The sequence below is a fragment of the Canis lupus genome, chromosome 25 (genome assembly GCF_011100685.1).
Source record: "Canis lupus familiaris isolate Mischka breed German Shepherd chromosome 25, alternate assembly UU_Cfam_GSD_1.0, whole genome shotgun sequence".
NCBI classification, from domain to species: Eukaryota; Metazoa; Chordata; class Mammalia; order Carnivora; family Canidae; genus Canis; species Canis lupus.
Window position 1 is genome coordinate 7751214 of NC_049246.1, and position 19179 is coordinate 7770392.

The 19179-nt window shown below is 43.2% G+C and overlaps 1 protein-coding gene, 1 long non-coding RNA gene and 1 other non-coding gene across 5 annotated transcripts in view; all 3 read left to right on the top strand.

Annotated features, from left to right (window-relative positions):
• The first annotated feature begins 380 nt into the window (after window positions 1-380).
• N4BP2L1 (NEDD4 binding protein 2 like 1) overlaps window positions 381-19179 on the top strand; it is a 34231-nt gene continuing 15432 nt past the window's right edge. For 2 of the 3 annotated variants that reach the window (XM_038573335.1, XM_038573336.1), the window contains exon 1: window positions 381-790. In XM_038573335.1, the coding sequence (XP_038429263.1) occupies window positions 612-790 (179 nt within the window). In that variant the 5' untranslated portion in view covers window positions 381-611. The remainder of the gene's footprint in view (window positions 791-19179) is intronic. The other variant, XM_038573334.1, reaches the window with a different exon arrangement.
• Window positions 1348-7354, top strand: LOC119865898. Its single transcript, XR_005378364.1, has 3 exons — window positions 1348-6225; window positions 6947-7003; window positions 7302-7354. It is a non-coding gene; the product is annotated as an uncharacterized LOC119865898 (long non-coding RNA).
• LOC119866037 lies at window positions 8711-8839 on the top strand. Its single transcript, XR_005378972.1, has one exon. It is a non-coding gene; the product is annotated as a small nucleolar RNA SNORA16B/SNORA16A family (small nucleolar RNA).

A 19179-nucleotide genomic window follows, 5' to 3' on the forward strand; every position in this document is an offset into this window, starting at 1 on the left:
GCCGCCGGGACACTAGCCAGATATTGGTGCTCATAAATGGGGGAGACAATGGACTTTACTGTTACTATTCAGAATGCTGTTCACAGTTGTTTAATCGTCGACCAAAATGATTTCACTTTCAAGGTCTGGGCCAGTCGGGGGTGGGGTGGAGAAGGGCTGTGGCAGAGGGCCTGACTGCCGAGGCCGAGGCCGAGGCCGAGGCCGGAGGCCCAGGGAAGCGTCCCAGGGTCCCACCGGGCAGGGCCTCTCCCGTGTGGGCTCAGGGCGGCCAGAGGCGAGGGAGCGGGTCGCGGGGCGGGGCGGGGGCGGGGCGGGGGTGCGGGGCGCGGGGCGGGGTGCGGGGCGCGGGGCGGGGCGCGGGGTGCGGGGCGCGGGGCGGGGCGCGGGGCGCGGGGTGCGGGGCGCGCCCAGGTCTCCCAGCGTCCGCGGCTCTCCAGGTGGGGACGCCCCCTCCCACGCGGCGCGGTTCGGTGGGGCGGGAAGGAGGGGCTGGGCTCCGAGCGCCGCCCCTCCATCTATCACATGGCCGGAGAGCCACAAAAACAACAGCTTTGGCCGAGACCGTGACTTCGGGGAGGGAGCCCGGGGCCCTCGCAGCCAGCCCCCACCCCATGGAGGAGAGTTTCCTTGAATCCTTTGGGAGGCTGAGCCTCCAGCAGCAGCAGCAGCAGCAGCCTCGGCCGCCAGCCCCGCCGCCCCCGCGTGGGACACCTCCGCGCCGCCACAGCTTCAGGAAACACCTCTACCTCCTGCGAGGCCTCCCGGGCTCGGGGAAAACTACGCTGGCCAGGTAATGACAGCGGCCTGGGCGGCGCGCGGACCCCCGCCGAGCGAGCCCGGCCCCGAGCCGCCCCGGCCCGCGCCCCGCGCCCCGCGCCCCGCCACCGCCACCGCCACCGCGTCCGCCCGGCCCCGGTCCCGGCCCCGGCCCCGGCCCCGGCCCCGGCCCGAGCCTGCTGCGGGGGAGCCCGCGCCGCCCCCGGTGCCCGCGCGGCCGCGGCCCGTCCCGTGGGTTCCACGCTGCGCTTTCCCGGGGGGACGGTGTCGGCGCTGCGCCTTGCGCAAGCCCCAGAGGGCACGGCCCCTGCCCGGCCGCCGAGCCGGACCCCGGGCCCCGGGCCAGCCGCGGAGGGAGCCGTCGCCGCCCGCAGCGCGCAGCCCCCGCAGCCCCGCAGCCCCCGCAGCCTCCCCGCCGGGGCCCGGAGGCCCGCAGGGAGTCTTCTTCGGGAGCCCGGCGGGGACCGCAGAGAGCGCCGCGGGCCGGCCGCTGGCGCAGCGCCCGCCACGGTGCGTCCACAGGCGTTTTAAAGCAGAGCGGAGAACCGAGGGGCCGGGGCCGGGGCCGGGGCCGGGGCGGGGCGGGGGGCGCGCCCGCGTGGAGAATCGAGCGGAATCAAGCAGCCCCGCGTTTGCTTTGGCAGCTGCGAAGGTGCACAGGTGCACGGGGAGGGGCTGGCGCGGCCTCGGCGGGAGGTCATTAGCGGAGCCTCGCCTCGGGCGCCCAAATTCGCGAGTTGCGTAAGCGGCGCTCCCGGCACGGGGCAGCGGGAGGTGCGCGGGCCCGCCGCCTGCCGCCGCCTGCCGCCTCCCTGTGGCCCACCGCGACAGCCTCATGCCCACAGCCCCCGCTTTGCACTAGATGCTACGTTGAACTGTTTCTCTCCTTGCTTCTGCTGACGCTGGCCCGCCTGCCTGGCTTGCCTCCCGCCTACCTTTGCCCGACTGATTCCACTAGCCCTTTAAGACTCGGATCTGTCACTTTGCCCAGCAGCTACCCCTCCCCGCCGGTAGGTGCTCGCCCTCTGGGCTCCTTGGCTTCCTGTTTACACCTCTGTGACTGCGCTGGGTTTTGCACACGGTTTTGTGTATCCTTCCTCAAGTTCCTTGAAGCGAAGGGCCATAGAAGGAGCCTCTTGCCCTCAAAGAGCTTTCCATCTCCTTAGAGAAGTAAGGCTAGCCATAGAACCGTGGAACTGCTACAGAACAATCGAGGAGGCTACATTCAGGAGCTGATCTGGGTGATACACAAAGATGGTGGGAGCAGGGTCTCAATCCATTGGGGTCAGGGAACTGTGACAGCCCCGGTGATGTGCTGCCAGTTTAATTAGGATTCCTGGCTGATTGGTGGAGTCAAGCCTTTAGCAAAAACAGTATTGCTACATTTTTACAGATTAAAGGGGTGGTGACTTCCAAAGGGTCATTGGCACCCTTTCCTAAAACACATGGATTTCAACAGGCCTCTCTGATTAGGGAGGGAGGGTGGAGAGTGGGGGAGCCTGATTAGAAATCAGCAGAACTTGGGTATTTTGTGACACAGTCCTGGTGGGTACATCTGTTACAAACTGAGTATCTTCTGAATTCAAGTCCCATTTAGTTTCACTTTGATTTTGCTGATCCGTGGCCTGTGGCACGCTGAGTGTCAAAGAAGGAAGTAAAATCTTTGGCCAGATTTTGTTTTTAACTACTTAAAAGGGAAGTGATATGACAAGTGGAAGGAAAAGTGCATAGAATTGAACATCAAATCCGTGGGATGTTGAACCTTAGATTCCTTATCTGTAAAGCGAGTGGGTTGGCCTGGGCGGTCTTTAAGGTCCCTTCTGGCTCTAACATTCTACACTTTTAGGATTTTAATTCCTGGTTGACATTTGGCTAACCAGAAGACACCGGATGAGAGACCAGCTTATTAAAGAACATCTCTCTAGGGACGACTGGAGTGAGCACTGGCCTGGGAGTCTGAAGATTGTGCCTTTAGATCTTCTTCATCACGAAAGCTGGTGACTTTCAGCAATCACCTAGCTTCTCTGGGACTTATTTTCCTTATCTATAGCTACTAAGAAGGGATTAGATTAGGTGATTTATTGAAGATCCCTCTGGCTCTTAATTTCTACTTGCCAGTCTTAAGAATGGTTTGTTAGTAATGGCTAGGTCAGGAGCTCTCTGACGTTGGAGTCAATTTATGGCTTCAAATCCAAGCTCTGCCACTCACTTCCCTTTGGCCTTTTGCTCAGCTCCTCTGCACCTAAGTTTCCTTTTCTGTTACATGGGGATGTCTGCTCTGTCCACTTCAGAAGACTCTCGCAGAGGTTAAATGTGTGTGAGAGAACTTGCTAAACTTTAAATGTTGTATATATTTTACGAGGTATTCGTTGCTGCTTCAGATGTTGATCAGCGGAGATAAATCTTCAAGGTGTTACTGGGGAGAAGCCTGGCTCTGAAATGAAGCAGGCAGCTGGAGGTTGACTTTGTGAGTTCTCCTGTTGGGAGTTCTAGAGGCAGAGGAGCCTTGGCCCTGCTTTGGTGGTGGTGGTGGGGATGGTGGCTTGTGCACTTGTGTAGCAATCTGGGAAGTAAGAAGGGAAACAGGGCACAGCTCAGCAAGAAGGGAAGCCTTCAGCCAGGATGAAGTGGTGCGGCGAACGTCACCCGCCGTGACCCTCAAGGACCTGTCTTCCCCTTTTTTCTGGGGGGTCGGGTGAGGTGAGAAGAAAAATGGCTAATTGTTAAAAAGTACACGTGGAGAAAGTCGTAAAACTGTAAGGCTATCTGAAGTATTGTTGGATTCTGGGAAATTCTATTTTCCTTATTCTCTGTATTTTCCAAATTTTCCATAATGAATATGTATTTTTTGAATCAGAAAAATAAAAAGTTTTTAAAAATTGGAGGAGATCGTTTTTACAAATGTGGGTTCATCTTTCTTCCTGCTTTTCTCATTTTATTAAAGATATAATAAAAATGTTATTGAAATTAGGATATGTTGTGTCTTCCAAATCAATGTTAGATTTCTGTGCTTTTTACCTATATGTTTTTATAGTTTGAAGGGGCTGGGATGTTGAAACCACCTATTTAAATTCTTTGGAAATATTTAAAAAACAGTTTTATCAGGTTTAAGAAAGTTTTGAGTACAACAGAATACTAAAAACTTAGCATGCCCCCTAAATCTGTCTTATCACCTCTATTTCATGAAAAAAAAATTCAAAAATAGTTTATCATTGACCTGTAAGTCCTACTTTTAGGAATTCATCCTGAGGCAATAATTGGACAAGTACATGAAGGGAGAGGAATGTTCATCACAGAGCTTTTTTATATGATAGAAGAAATGTGAGCCAACTTAAACATATAAAAATAGAGGATTAGCTTACAAGTCATGCTGTCATTAATGGGACCATAGATGTATTTGACATACAAATATATCAATTCCCATCATTAAGTTAAAAAGCCTATTAGCAAAGCTATCTATCTCTCTACACAAAAATTCCATTTTCTATTCAAAGAAAGGGGGTCTACATAGACTTAGAGACAAATGTGTGAAAAGATATCTGTTGGTAGTTGTTGACTTTAGATAGTGGGATTATGGACTTTCTCCCCCTGACTTATTTTCTCATTTTTCCATGACAAATATGTATTACTTGTTAACTTTTTAAAGGTGAAAATAACTTTTTAAAGTTGAAAATAGTTTTGTGAAATAAGATGGCTAAATGGACTCAGGTTGTGTGACAAAACATTTATTAAATAACAAAATAAATGTATCATTTTCTGTATAAAAAGTCTTTTTTCCTATGTTTATTCTCAGTTGGACATATATTAGGAAATTTCTTAATACACAAGATTGATTCTAATTGTTATTAAATATAATATTAATTATTAACTTGTTAATTAGCATGTGAACTAACGTGAGCCACTTGATTCTTCAACACCTCAGGTTCTTTTTCACTGAAATGGAGCTAATATTTCATTAATAAGTTTGTTGTGGGGATTTAAGAGGCTGTGGTAAACAATGATCCCATAATTATATGTGTGAAAGTACTGTGGAACGCGTGGGCTACTTAACTACCAACAATTGTTAATTATTCACTAATCAACAATAATAGTATTTGCTGGGTACTTGAAAACTATTAGTACTTGCTTAGTAAATAAGATTAAGAGAAGGAGCCTACAAATGACTAGTAAGTGGAAAACAATAATTAATACACTGCTATGGGTAAGTTCTAACAAGGAAGAACATTTTATATGCTGTTGGTATTCAAGGCCAGCGAAGTCACTGAGAATGATTAGGGGGGTAGGAAAACTATGGAAGAGGACAATGCCTTCCATGTGGAAATGGTTCTTGAACTGGCCTTGAAAATGGGAAGGATGTGGCTGAACAATGGAAAGCATTAGCAACATGAATAAGAAGATAGAGATGAGAGACAGCTGGGTGGTCTACTCAGCTGGTGAGGAGAATGGCTTGGCTGAAGTGGATGGTTTGAATTAGTGAATGTGTTGGTTAGATAAACTCAGGGCCAGATCACGGGGAACACCAAAACCTGCACAAAGAAGTACCAAGTTGGTAGAAGAAATAGGATTCCAACCCCAAGACCCTTTCACTCTCAGCAGATGATCCAGGAATATCTGTTTCCACAGCTGAACTGACAAACTCACCTGGATCTGCATCTGTCCTTTCCTCTTACATCAATGAAAGCTACTGTGGATGATCTGTTTACCTCTATGCTTTGCACCGTGTGTGTGTGTGTGAAAATGTCCCCCTTTTGAACCATTATAACCATTTTTTAGGTGTACAATTTAGTGGCATTAATTACATGATGTTGTGCAACCATCACCAGTATCTATTTCAAGAAACTACCCATGAAGCGATAACTCCTCATCCCCTGGTAACCTCTGATTTACTTTCCATCATTACGTATTTGACTACTCTAGATACCTCATGTAAGTGGAATCATACAGTATTTGTCTTTTTGTGTCTGGCTTATTTCACTTGGCCTAATGTTTTCAAAGTTCATCTATGTCATAGCCTATATTAGAACCTCATTACTTTTTATGTCTGAATAATATTCCACTACAGAGATTGTCCATTTGAAATGAAATGACAATAGAAGAGGGTAGTTTTTCCTTTTGTTTTTAAGGCCATATATGAAAAATGTTGTCAACTTTATGTCAGTACCCTGGAATTTGAATTTCTTGGACTCTTTGCACATCAACCAAAGTCTGAGAACCACACTCTAGTACATGTTGCATCCTTTGCAATGTTCCAGTTCCTTTTGGCACCATTGTTATACGTTTTCAGTTAGGCTCAAAGGGTGCTTGCTGACAGCTGTCTTTTCTTTTATTCATGTCTCCACATAACATGAAATTTTCCATCAAGAGAAACAGCTTTCCATTTTTTGGCACTAGAGCTTTCCAAGGAAGTGAGAGGATGCTTTCCTGATGTGATGCAATGATAAGACAGAGGTGAGGATGAAGGTATACTTTACAAGCAAATATAGTGAAATATGGCAAGCAGTTGAGAAGAGGGGATCAGTTAGGTTAGCTAAATGGTGAGTAGTTAGATCCCAAGTCATCCTGTGCTCCACAGCGCCCCTGGTCAGCAGGACTGTCGTAAATCAAAGTAAAGTCAAAATATAAAGTTTGTAGTATTCCAAGTCTCTGTATATGAAAATAATCAGGTAGGTGACATATCAGATCTTTATTCACTTAGGCCTACTTGGAGAAACTACTAGCCTTTTACATTTTTAATGATTTTCCTCACGTGGATTTTAAATCTCCTCTCTTCATTGTGGAGAGTCCTTAACAATACCTCTCTCTGGAGGTTAGGATGAATAAGGACTTATAAATGTTTCACAGAGAGTAAGAATATACAATGCAGTGTGTGTTTATAATTACTTGCTAGAAAGGCTGTCCAACTATCCAGGAGATTCACCATCACCATGGTCCCAGAGCCATTGGGATAGTGGGAGAACACCCTGCTGAATTGGAGCGGTATAGTATTGCAGGTGTGGTTTATGATTAGAGAAGCAATAGAAATAGAGGAAGAAGTGAAAGGGGAAGAATGTTTTCATAGAAGAATCTCAGGACATGCACAAGAAGTTCCGTAGTCCAAGCCCGAGAAACCAAGCTCTGAGAAGTTAGACATCTTGATCAAGGTCACAGGGATGACTTATTTCTATTCCAGAGCCTTTACTTCTACACGGAGTGAAGAGGCTAGTGGGAGTGACTCTGAAAGAGGAAGGTTGGTTTTGATCTGTTTGATGAAAAAAAAAAAAAAAAAACCCAAAACACGTACATGGCCTTTATTAAAGGGGCTGAGTTTACCTTGATTTCAAGCCACATTTTATTATTTGTCAGTAATGATGATATGTTTCTTTTGATATATATATATATATATATATACACACACACACACACACACACACCATGAGGGAATGTATTTTCTTTATTAATGTGGTACCACTGGGGACAATAGGAGGGGATGACTTAGATTTTTTTTATTTTATTGATTGAAGATTTTATTTATTTATTTGAGACAGAGAGTGAGGGAGACCACAAGCAGGAGGGAGGAGCAGGCTCCCACAGAGCAGGGAGCCCGGTGTGGGACTCAATCCCAGGACCCTGAGATCATGACCTGAGCCAAAGGCAGACACTTAACTGACTGAGCCACCCAGGTACTCAATTAGATTTTTTAGTAAGTATTCATATTTATCCTGATTATGATGTGTTGGAGAGAGATGTCATCAACACCCAACTCTGGAGGGTCTAAAGCCCCTTCTTCACCGGCTCTCATGATAGGACATTTGTAATTCAATCTAGTTCCTTCCCTCCCTCATGGCATTTCAATGAACTCTTTTCTATATTATGGCACCATTCTAGGCCCATTCAGACTCTAGAAGAACCCAATAAGAAATTGTCTTCACTCCAAATTGTTTAAAGAGATTAAAAGCTCTATGGATTGAGGAAATAGTACAATAAGGAAAAACTGATCTAATTTCTAATTGTTCTTTTGTAAGGATCTCTGTTGCATCATTATGGCTTGGGGAGAAGGCTGTTTTTATCAAGGTAAGAGCCTGGGAAAGGGGGAGAGAGAAAGGAAAGAAAGCCCACATTTATTAAGTGCTGACTGTATGCCTGGCACTTCTTATATGCTGGCTTATTAGATCTTTACAATAACTCTACGATACAGTCAATTTCATTTTATAAGTGAGGACGTTAGGATCAGAGGATTACACATTTGCTTCAAAGAGTCCAGATTTCATAATACACAAAGTGGTCTTACCTTACTAGGCATGTTCATGAACAAACACACCTACATCCACTTTTCACAGTTAACGAGGGAATCTTGTTGAGGTATGATTATATAGCTAGGAGGTTTCAATGTTCTTTTTCCACACTTCTTAAGGGTATGATGAAGCAGCAGGTCTGAGAGGGGGTTTCTCTGCTTCCTAACATTATGCCTTTCCAACATTCTTTGCTCTGTACTCTGGCTTTTTTTCTCCCTTACATTAGCACCACCTGACAGATGCTTACCTATTATCTATTTATTTTACTAGGAGGTAAGCTCTGTGAGATGAGATGTGTCTTAAGTTCTGATATGGGAAAATGTTTTCAGCTTCTGAGAGAAGTTCTGGCACCTTGTAGGCCTAAATCACTAAATAGTTGCTGGATTTATTAATTCCAGGAGCTTTCTACGAGATGTCTGCTCAGTTGTCCTCTCAGTTGAGTAAGCACAAAAGCAAACAGAAGATTATTCACCTAAAGAGAGTTAGTTGTAAAACAATGAATGGGCTGTAGAAAATAGACAAGAGCAAAAAAGGGGTACAGCCATCCCCTCCAAAGTCCTCTTCCATCAGAGCACAAGAAAACCATTCCTGTGTTTTACACGTGAAGACATGGGATGTGCCATTTCCACCACCCAGTAGTTACACTAAAAAGAGGTTTAAAAATTAGAATCAAAGATGCAGTTGCTTTCACATAGAAGCAGCAGTCAGAAAAGAGCCTAAATGACAGTTTTCCTATTCAACCACTGTTCTGTTGTCTGTAACTGACTTATGACATGTTGGAAAACACAGCTGAAGACAAGTTAGCACAGAGGTAGGTGTGCTTCTGGTTCTTTTTCCCATTCTGAGCACCACAGAATTGACCAACAATAGAAACAGAGGAAACCAGTACTGTGGCTAGATTCTACAGAAGGGAGCTATTCACATGAAAGAGGAAGGAAGTTCTTCCAGATAACGTGGAACGGGACCACACTGGCACTCAAGGGCTGAGTCTGGTTTTGGATCTGATGAACATGCCCTACTTGAGAGGCAGCAAGGGGAACGGCAAGAGGGAGTGGTAGGACAGTCTGGGAACTCTTCGCTGAAGTCTTCTTAGCCGCTGGGGCTTGATAGTGTCCATGGGGCCGGCAGAGGTTGAGCTCCATCTCTGCAAGGGCAAGGCTGAACCTTGGCACGGTGTTTGGCAGCGCCAAGAAGGTCAAGCCACACCAGACTTGGGGGAGAATGTCCCAGGTCATTTGCTGTGGCTCCCACCCCATTCTCTTCAGGCTGTTGAGTCATAGAACTTAACTTATTCCTTACCCACCCCCACCCCCGCCCCCCACCCCAGTTTAAAGTCCTTGAGGAGAATACCAATAACATCAGAGAAAGTGCTGAAATCCAAGAAGAATACTCTCTTTCTGTCTCCTTTGGGAGGTAAATCCAAGGTTTGGGTAAAATTCTCAATGTACAAAGATGAGTAACTAGAAATTCTCCTCACACAGTTTGGGGCTGTATAAAAGGAGTTTGCATAATTAAGGCAACGGAGCCTAATATTCAAGAATCATTCATATATATCCAGCAGATATTTATTGAATATCTCTCATGTGCTTGATATTCTTCTGTTTGCTCAGAATAGAGCAATGAACAGAACAAAAATTCCTGCCTTCATGGAACATATATTCTATCGAAGAAAAAAATTTTCTGCAGGGAAGAAGAAAAACTTTAAATAACATGGGCTCTGCTTTCAAAGAACAAACAAAAAAGAAGTCCATCACTATTCTACTTGATGTATATACTCTCAGGCACTGTTGTATAAATGCAAAGGGAGATAGGCACACTGATGGTCTCCGAAACCTGCTCATGGTAGGGAAATTGCAAACAAACTAAATGTCACTAGAGAAAAGGACAAATAAATGTAGTTTATTTTATAGTCAGCTCTGGGACCGGAAGTCTAGGACTTAATCCAGCTGTGCAACTCATGAGTCTTTGTTTTTTCCAGCTTTAATGAAATGTCATTGACACATAACATGTGTTTTGTTTTTTAGATTCCACATATGAGTGAAGTCATGTTGTGTTTGTCTTTCTCTGTTTGACTTATCTCACTTAGCATAATGCCCTCTGGTCCACCCACGTTGTCAAAATGGCAAGATTTTATTCTTTTTATGGCTAAGTCATATTTCATATATACAACACATCTTTGTTATCCATCTATTGATGCACACTTAGATTGCTTTCATATCTGGGCTATTGTAAATAATGCTGCAGTGAACACAGGGGTGCAGATATCTCTTCAAGTTGGTATTTGTTTTCTTGAGATAAATACCCAGAAGTGGAATGGCTGGATCATATGGTACTTCTATTTTTAATTTTTTGAGGAACCTCCATACTTTTTTTCCATAATAGCTGCACCAATTTACATGCCCACCAGCAGTGTATGAGGGACCCTTTTATCCACATCCTTATCAACTCTTGTTATTTTTTTATCTTTTTGATAATCGCCAGTCTGCCTAGTGTGAGCTGATGTCTCATTGTGGTTTTGATTTGCATTTCCTTGATGATTAGATATGACTGTTGGCCATCTGTATGTCTTCTTTAGAGAAATGTCTGTTCCTATCTTCTGCCCATTTTTAAATTGTATATTTTGGGCAGCCTGGGTGGCTCAGCGGTTTAGCACCACCTTCAGCCCAGGGCCTGATCCTGGAGACCCGGGATCGAGTTCCACGTGTAAGTTCTTAATATACTTTGGATATTAACCCTTTACTGGATGTATGACTTGAAAATAACTTCTCCCATTCAGTAGGTTGCCTTCTTATTTTGTTTCCTTCACTGTGCAAAACCTTTTTAGTTTGATGTAATTATATTTGTTTGTTCTAGCTTTTGTTGCCCTTGCCTTGGGAGACTAGTCCAAAAAAATATTACTAGGAGCAATGTCAAAGAGCTTACTACCTATATTTTCTTTTAGCATTTTTATGGTTTCAGGTGTTACATTCAAGTTTTAAAATGTATTTGAGTTATTTTGATATTTTGAGTTTGTGTATGGTGTAAGAAAGTGGCCCAGTTTCATTCTTTTGCATATGGCTGTCCAGTTTTTCCAGCACCATTTATTGAAGAGGCTGTCTTTTCTCCATTGTATATCTAGCCTCCTTTGTTATAGGTTAATGGACCATATAAATGTGGGTTTATTTCTGGGCTCTCTTTCTATTTTCAAAATAGACCTATGTGTCTATTTTGTGCCAGTACTATACTGTCCTGATAACTATAGCTTGTAGTTTGAAATCAGGGAGCATATTACCTCCACATTGTTTTTCTTTCTCAGGATTGCTTTGGTTATTTGGGGTCTTTTGTTGTTCCATAGAAATTTTAGTATTATTTGTTCTAATTCTGTGAAAAATGTTATTGGTATTTTGATGGGGAATGCATTGAATCTGGGTAGTATGGACATTTTGACAATATTGATTCTTCCAATCTGTGAGTATATGTTTCCATTTATTTGTGTTATCTTCAATTTCTTTCATCAAAAATATTCTTTTTAAAAAATGTTTATTTGGGGCAGCCCTGGTGGTGCAGCAGTTTAGCGCCGCCTGCAGCCCAGGGCATGATACTGGAGACCCTGGATCGAGTCCCACGTCAGGCTCTCTGTATGATGCCTGCTTCTCCCTCTGCCTGTGTCTCTGCCCGCTCCCCTCTCTCTCTGTCTCTATGAATAAATAAATAAAATCTTTTAAAAAATGTTTATTTATTTGACAGAGAGTGAGAGAGCACAAATGGGGAACAGCAGAGGGAGAGGGAGAAGGGGGCACCCCATTGAGCAGGGAGCCTGATGTAGGGCTTGATCCCAGGACCTGGGATTGTGACCTGAGCCGAAGGCAGATGCTTAACCAACTTAGTCACCCCGGTGCCCCGCCCCAATAAATATTCTTACAGTTTTCAGAGTACTGAAACCTACTTTAACCTACTACGTTAAATTTATCTCCAGTTTTTTTTTTTTTTTGGGGGGGGGGTGGGGGGGAGGATGCAGTTTAATTAAATAAGTTTTTTTTCTTCCTTTCTCTTTCTGATAGCTCATTAGTATATAGAAATGCAAACCAAGTTCTATATATACTAATTTTCTATTCTGGAACTTTACTGAATTCATTTATTAGTTCTAATAGGTTTTTGGTGGAGTCTTTAGGGTTTTCTGTATATAGTGTCATGTCATCTGCAAATAATGACAGTTTTACTTCTTCCTTACCAATTTGAATCAAGCCTTTTCTTTTACTTGTCTGATTGCTGTAGCTAGGGGTTTCAGTACTATGTTGAATAAAAATGGCAAGAGTGGAGATCCTTACCTTGTTCCTGATCTTAGAGGAAAGGCTTTTAGCTTTTCACCATTTAGCATGATGTTAGCTGTGGATTTGTCATATATAGCCTCTGTTAGGTTGATTGAGGTACATTCCTTTTTTTTTTTTTTTTTTTTTGAGGTACATTCCTTCTATACCCACTTTGTTGGGAGTTTTTAATAAGTGGGTGTTGTACCACCCAGGGCAAGCGCTGGAGTGAGACAAGAGCCACCTACATTTTGGTTCTCCTGCTATAAGCTCCCCCTGCTGCTCCCCTGAACCCCCCTTCCTTCCATGGGTCTGGACAATCCCACAGCATGATCTCCCTCCAGGACCTACATACAGGCCTCCACTTCCAGCTGAGTTCTTGGCCTCATGGCTAGGACCCCAAGGAGGGTTATCTAGACAAATGCCTGAAGGACCTTCCTTGGGCTACACAGGCTAGCTGTCATGGTGCCTAGTGGCCAGGAGGGTAAAAATGGACATTGATTTTTGTCAAGTGCTTTTTCTGCAACTATTTAGATGTTCATATGATTTTTATCCTTTGTTTTGTTAATGTGATATATCACATTGACTGATCTGCAGGTGGTGTGCCATCGTTGCATCCCTGGAATAAATCCCACATGATCATGCAATTTGATCCTTTATGTTGAATTTGGTTTGCTAATATTTTGTCGAGGATCTTTGCATCTATGTCCATCAAGGATATTGGCCTGAAATTTTATTTCTTTTGTGGTGTCTTTATCTGATTTTAGTATGAGGGTAATGCTGGCCTCATAAATTGAGTTTGGAATCGTTACTTCCCCTTCAGTTTTTTTTTTTTCCCCTTCAGTTTTTTTTGGAATAATTTGAGAAGGGTAGGGATTAACTCTTCTTTAAATGTCTAGTAAAATTCACCTGTAAAGCTCTCTAGTCCTGGACTTTTGTTTTTTGGGAGTTCTAAAATTACTGAATCAATTTCATTACGTGTAATTGATCTATTCAGATTTCCTATTTTTTCATATTTCAGTCTTGGAAGGTTGTGTGTTTCTAGGAATTTGTCCGTTTTCTTCTTGTGTGTTTCTAGGATTTTATCCATTTCTTTGTCCAGTGGAAAACTGTTTTTTCAATTTGTTGGCAAATAATTGTTTGTGGTAGTCTCTTATAATTTGTATTTCTGTGATGTCAGTTGTAACTTCTCTTTAGTTTCTTGTTTTATTTATTTGGGTCTTTTTTTTTTTTCTTGATGAGTCTTTTTTCTTTATAAAGATTATTGATTTTGTCTGTCTTTTCAAAAAACCAGCTATTTCATTGATCTTTTCTATGGTCCTTTTTAAGTCTGTATTTCTTCTCTGATCTTTATTATTTCTTTCCTTCTACTAACTTTAGGCCTTGTTTTTTCTTTTTTTCTAGTCCCTTTAGGTGTAAAGTTAGATTGTTTATTTGGGATTTTTCTTATTTCTTGAAGTAGGTCTGTATCACTATGAACATCCCTCTTAGAACAGCTATTGCTATATCCCATAAATTTGGAAAATTGTGTTTCCGTTTTACTTTGTCTCAGGGTACTTTTTGATTTTCTTATTGGTGTGTCCAATGACACATTGGTTGTTTAGTAGCAGGTTATTTAGTCTCCAAGAGTTTGTGTTTTTTCTACTTCTCTTAACTGATTTCTAGTTTCATACCATTGTTATCAGAAAAGATGCTTGATAGGACTTAAGTCTTATTCTCTGTTGGGTGCATAAATATCTACAAATGTTCTATCCCCTTCTTGGATTGACTCCCTTATTATTATGTATTGTCTTTTCTTACAATCTTTTTCTTTTTTTAAGATTTTATTTATTTATTTATTATTAATTAATTAATTAATTTATTTATTCATGAGACACACAGAGAGAGAGAGAGAGAGGCAGAGACACAGGCAGAGGGAGAAGCAGGCTCCATGCACCGGGAGCCCGATGTGGGATTCGATCCCGGGTCTCCAGGATCAAGCCCTGGGCTGAAGGTGGTACTAAACCGCTGAGCCACCCAGGCTGCTCAAAATACCCGATTTAAAAATGGGCAGAAGATAGGAACAGACATTTCTCTAAAGAAGACATACAGGTGACCAACAGTCATATGGAAAGGAGCTCAACAGCACTAATCATCAGGGAAATGCAAATCAAAACCACAATGAGACATCAGCTCACACTAGGCACTTTGGCCATTATCAAAAAGGTAAAAAATAACAGGTAGGTCTTGATGTGAGGCTTGATCCCAGGACACTGAGATCATGACCTGAATTGAGATCAAGAGTCAGATGGTCAACCAACTGAGCCATCCAAGTACCTCCAGTCAAACTAGTTTTGTGTGGTATGAGTATTGCTATTCCAACTCTCTTTTCTTTTCCATTGGCATGGAATACCTTTTTCCATCTCTTCACTTTCAGTCTGTGTGTGATTGGATCTGAAGTGAGTCTCTTGTCAACAGCATATAGATTTTTTAATCCATTCAGCCACGCTGTTTCTTTTTATTAGAGCATTTAATCCATTTACCTTTAAAGTAATTGTTGATAGGTATGGACTTATTGCCATTTAAAAATTTGTTTTCTGGTTGTTTTTGTGTTCTCTATTTCTTTTTGGTCTCTTGTTGCTGATTGTTTTCTTTAGTGTTATGTTTGGGGGCCTTTCTCTTTATTTTTTATGTTTCTATTGTGGGTTTTTTGTTTAGTTATCAAGAGGTTCATATATATTGGCCTGTATATATAGCAATCTACTTTTTAAAAAAGATTTTATTTGTTTATTCATGAGTGACAGAAGAGGGAGAGGCAAAGACATAGAGGGAGAAGCAGGCTCCCTAAGGGGGGGCCTGATGTGGGACTTGATCCTGGGACCCCGGGATCACACCCTGAGGTGAAGGCAGACACTCAACCACTGAGCCACCCAGGTGTCCTTAATCACTTAAGTTCTGACACAATCTAAAAGCACTACATTTTTGGTCCCCCCACACACATTTTATGTTTTGATGTCATGTTTTCATCTTTTTATTTTATGAATCTCTTAACTCCCTTATTATAGTCATAATTGGTTTTACTATTTTTGGCTTTTAATCTGTAGTATTTTTTCCTTTTAACCTTTAGCTTTTAAAAGTGCCCTTTACCATATATTTACCTTTACCAGTGAGAGGGTTCCCCCTCCCCCCATACCTCTAGTTATTACCTTTTCTTTTTGACTTAAGGAAGAGCCTATGCAATTTCTTGTAAGGCCAGTTTAGTGGTGATAAACACCTTTAGTTTTTGCTGCTGTGGGAACTATTTCTGTTTCAATTCTGAATGGTCACCTTGCCAGGTAGAGTATTCTTGTTTATACATTTTTCCTCGTCAACACTGTTTCCTGCAACTCTCTTCTGGTCTGCAAAATTTGTACTGAGAAATCAGCTGGTAGTCTTATGGCAGCTCCCTCGTATGTGACTGTTTTTCTCTTGCTGCTTTTAAGATGATCTCTTTAGCTTTTGCCATTTTCATTATGTCATGTCATAGTGTGTATCTCTTTGGTTTCATCTTTTTGGGGGTCTTTGCTTCCTGGATCTGGATGTCTGTTTTCTTCCTCAGGCTAGGGAAGTTTTCATCCGTTATTTCTTCAAATCAGTTTTCTGCCCCTTTGTCTCTCTGTTCTCTTTCTGGAACCCTTAGAATGTGAATGTTAGTACACCTGATGTCCCAGATGTCCCTTAAACTATTCTTATTCTAAAATTTCATTTTCCTTTTGCTATTCTGATTGAGTGCTTTCCACTGTTCTTCCAGATCAATGATCCAAAATGCTATTGATGCTCTTTAGTGTGTTTTTCAGTTATTTTATTCTTCAGCTCTGTTCTGCTCTTTCTTATATTTTCTAACCCTCTTAAACTTCTCACTGTGTTCCTCCATTTCTCTTCTGATTTTTGAGTATCCTTATGTGATCATGACTCTGAACTTTTTGTCTGATTTTTGAGTATCCTTATGTGATCATGACTCTGAACTCTGAACTCTGAAGCTCCATTTCATTAGAGCTTTTTTTCTTGGGACTTTTCTTGTTCTTTGGTTTGGAACATATTTTTCTGTCTCCTCATTTTGTTTGACTTTCTGTGTTTGTTCCTATGAATTAGGTGAACACCTACTTCTCACAGTCGTGAAGAAATGGCTTTGTGAAGGAGAGTCCTCTGTGTAGATTATGTGTGCCTGGCAGCTTGGTAGGGCAGGCAGAAGCAGCATGGGCTGGGAAGTCCTGGGGTGTGCTGCACTGGTGTTGCCTTGATGGGATGGCTGGAGCTGAAGTAGGTGCAGGCTGGTGGGCCCTAGGGTACACCTCACAGGGGATGCCCTAACAGGATGTGTGGAGCTGGAGCAAGTGAGCGTGGGCACCCTGGCAGGTTGGCTAGGTCAGTTGTAGGCTGGAGGGACTTGAGGGGCACATTGCACCAGGACTGTCATGGCAGGGTGGCTGGGGCCTGCGGGGACATGAGCCAGAGTGTCCTGGGGCACATCAATGTGGGGCTGCCTTAGTGGGGTGGCTATATTGGCTGTGGTCCATATGAGGGGTCCTGTGTAGTGCTGTGCCAGGGCTGCCTTGTGGGACAGGTAAAGCTGGAGCAGGTGTGGGCCACCCTGGTGGGATGGCTGGAGCTAAAGGAGGCATAGTCCAGTGGGGGCTGGGGGTATGCAGCACCTGGGCCTCCTTGGCAGGACAGCTGGGTTGGGCAGAGGCTGGGTGGGGGTGGGGGGATGCCCAGAACATGCTGTGATGAGGCTGCCTTCATGGGACAGCTGGGGCTGCTGTGGTCAGGGGCCTGGGGTGTACAAGGGCAGCCCTAGCAGTCTGGCTAGAGCTTGTGGACTCTTGACTGCACACTATCATGGTGAAAAGGAAAATTTTAAAAATGGCATTCACTGGTACCTCTGATTGGAGAGAGTTACAGCATTTCCCCACTTGTGTCTCAGATACTTGCATTACTAAATGGACTTCCTCTACATATAGTATAGTTGCCCTTTAAACTGCCGTGTTTTTCACTGTGCTGAGGGCAGGCAAGTCTGCATGCAGGACCCTTAGTGATACCTCTCTTCTGTATTGTCACCATGTGTCTACCTCTCTTCTCCTTCCGGTGTGGTTTCTCATCATTTGTGGTGCAGAAGCTGTTTAGTCAGCCCGCCGTTCTTCAGGAGGAATTGCTCTCTCTGTAAGTGTAGGTTTGGTGTCTATGGGAAGAGGTGAGTTCACGTTCTTCCAATGTAACCCTCTTGAGTGGCCCTCTTTTTTTTTTTTTTTTTAATTTATGATAGTCACACACAGAGAGAGAGAGAGGCAGAGACACAGGCAGAGGGAGAGGCAGAGACACAGGCAGAGGGAGAAGCAGGCTCCATGCACCGGGAGCCTGACGTGGGATTCGATCCCGGATCTCCAGGATCGCGCCCTGGGCCAAAGGCAGGCGCTAAACCGCTGCGCCACCCAGGGATCCCTTGAGTGGCCCTCTAACAGAGCTTTGTAGTTTGATGTAGTCTCCCTTATTAATTTTTGCTTTGGTTGCTTGTGCTTTAGGTGGCCTATACCAAAAAATTGTTGCCAAGATCAATGTCAAGGAGCTTTTCCCCTGTGTTTTCTTCTAGGGGTTTTATGGTTTCAGTTTTTACATGTCAGTCTTTAGTCCATTCTGAACTACTTTTCGTGAGTGGTGTAAGATGGCGTCTAGTTTCATCCTTCTCATGGGCTTATCCACTTGTCCTGGCTCCACTTATCAGAGAGACTGTCCTTTCTTTGTCAAGTATTCTTAGTTCCCTAGTCCAATATTAGTTGACTATATATGTATGGGCTTATTTCAGGGCTATCAATTCTGTTCCATCAGTCTCTGCCTGTTTTTGTGCAAGTACCATACTACTTTGATCACTATGTACTATAGTTTGGAATCAGGAAGTATGATGCCTCCAGCTTTGTTCTTTTCTTTTTTTTCTTAAGATTTTATGTATTTATTTGACAGAGAGAGCAAGAGAGCGTGCACACAAGTGGGGGAAGGGGCAGAGGGAGAGGGAGAAGCAGACTCTTCCCTGAGCAGGGAGGCTGATGCAAGACTCCATCCCAGGACCCTGGGATTATGACCTGAGCTGAAGGCAGACACTTCACCAACTGATCTACCCAGGTGCCCTACCAGCTTTCTTCTTCTTTCTCAGGACTGTTTTGGCTTTTGGGGGTGGGGTCTTTTGTGGTTCCACAGAAAATTTAGGATTGTTTTTTCTACTATTTCTGTGAAAAATGTCACTGGAATTTTGATAGAGATTGTATTGAACCTATAGATAACTTTGGATAGTATGGCCATTTTAACAATATTAATTCATTCATTCAATTTATGAACAAGGAATATCTTCCCACTTGTGTCATCAATTTCTTTCATCAAAATCTTATAATTTTCAATATACAGATCTTTCACCAACTTGGTTAAATTTATTCCCAAATACTTTATTATTTTTGGTACTACTTTGAACAGGATTGTTTTCTTTATTTATTCTTTAGACATTTTGTTGTTAGTACATAGAAACGCAACCAAGTCCTGTTTGTTGATTTTGTATCCACTCACTGGTATTAATTTCTTCATCTTTAGCACAGGGGTTACTAACAGTCTTATCTCACAAGTCTATCTGAGCATTATATGAGAAATGTAAAGCCATTTGAATAGTGTTGGAACACAGTAAGCACTTTATAAATGTTAGCTATATTTGCTGATAATGGAGTACAGAAAGCGGTTAAAAGAAATGGACTAATTCTATATATAAGCATGAATAGATACAAAAATATACTTTTCCTTCATTTATTCTTTCAATAAATATTGAGTGCCTACTATATTTAAGGGAGTCT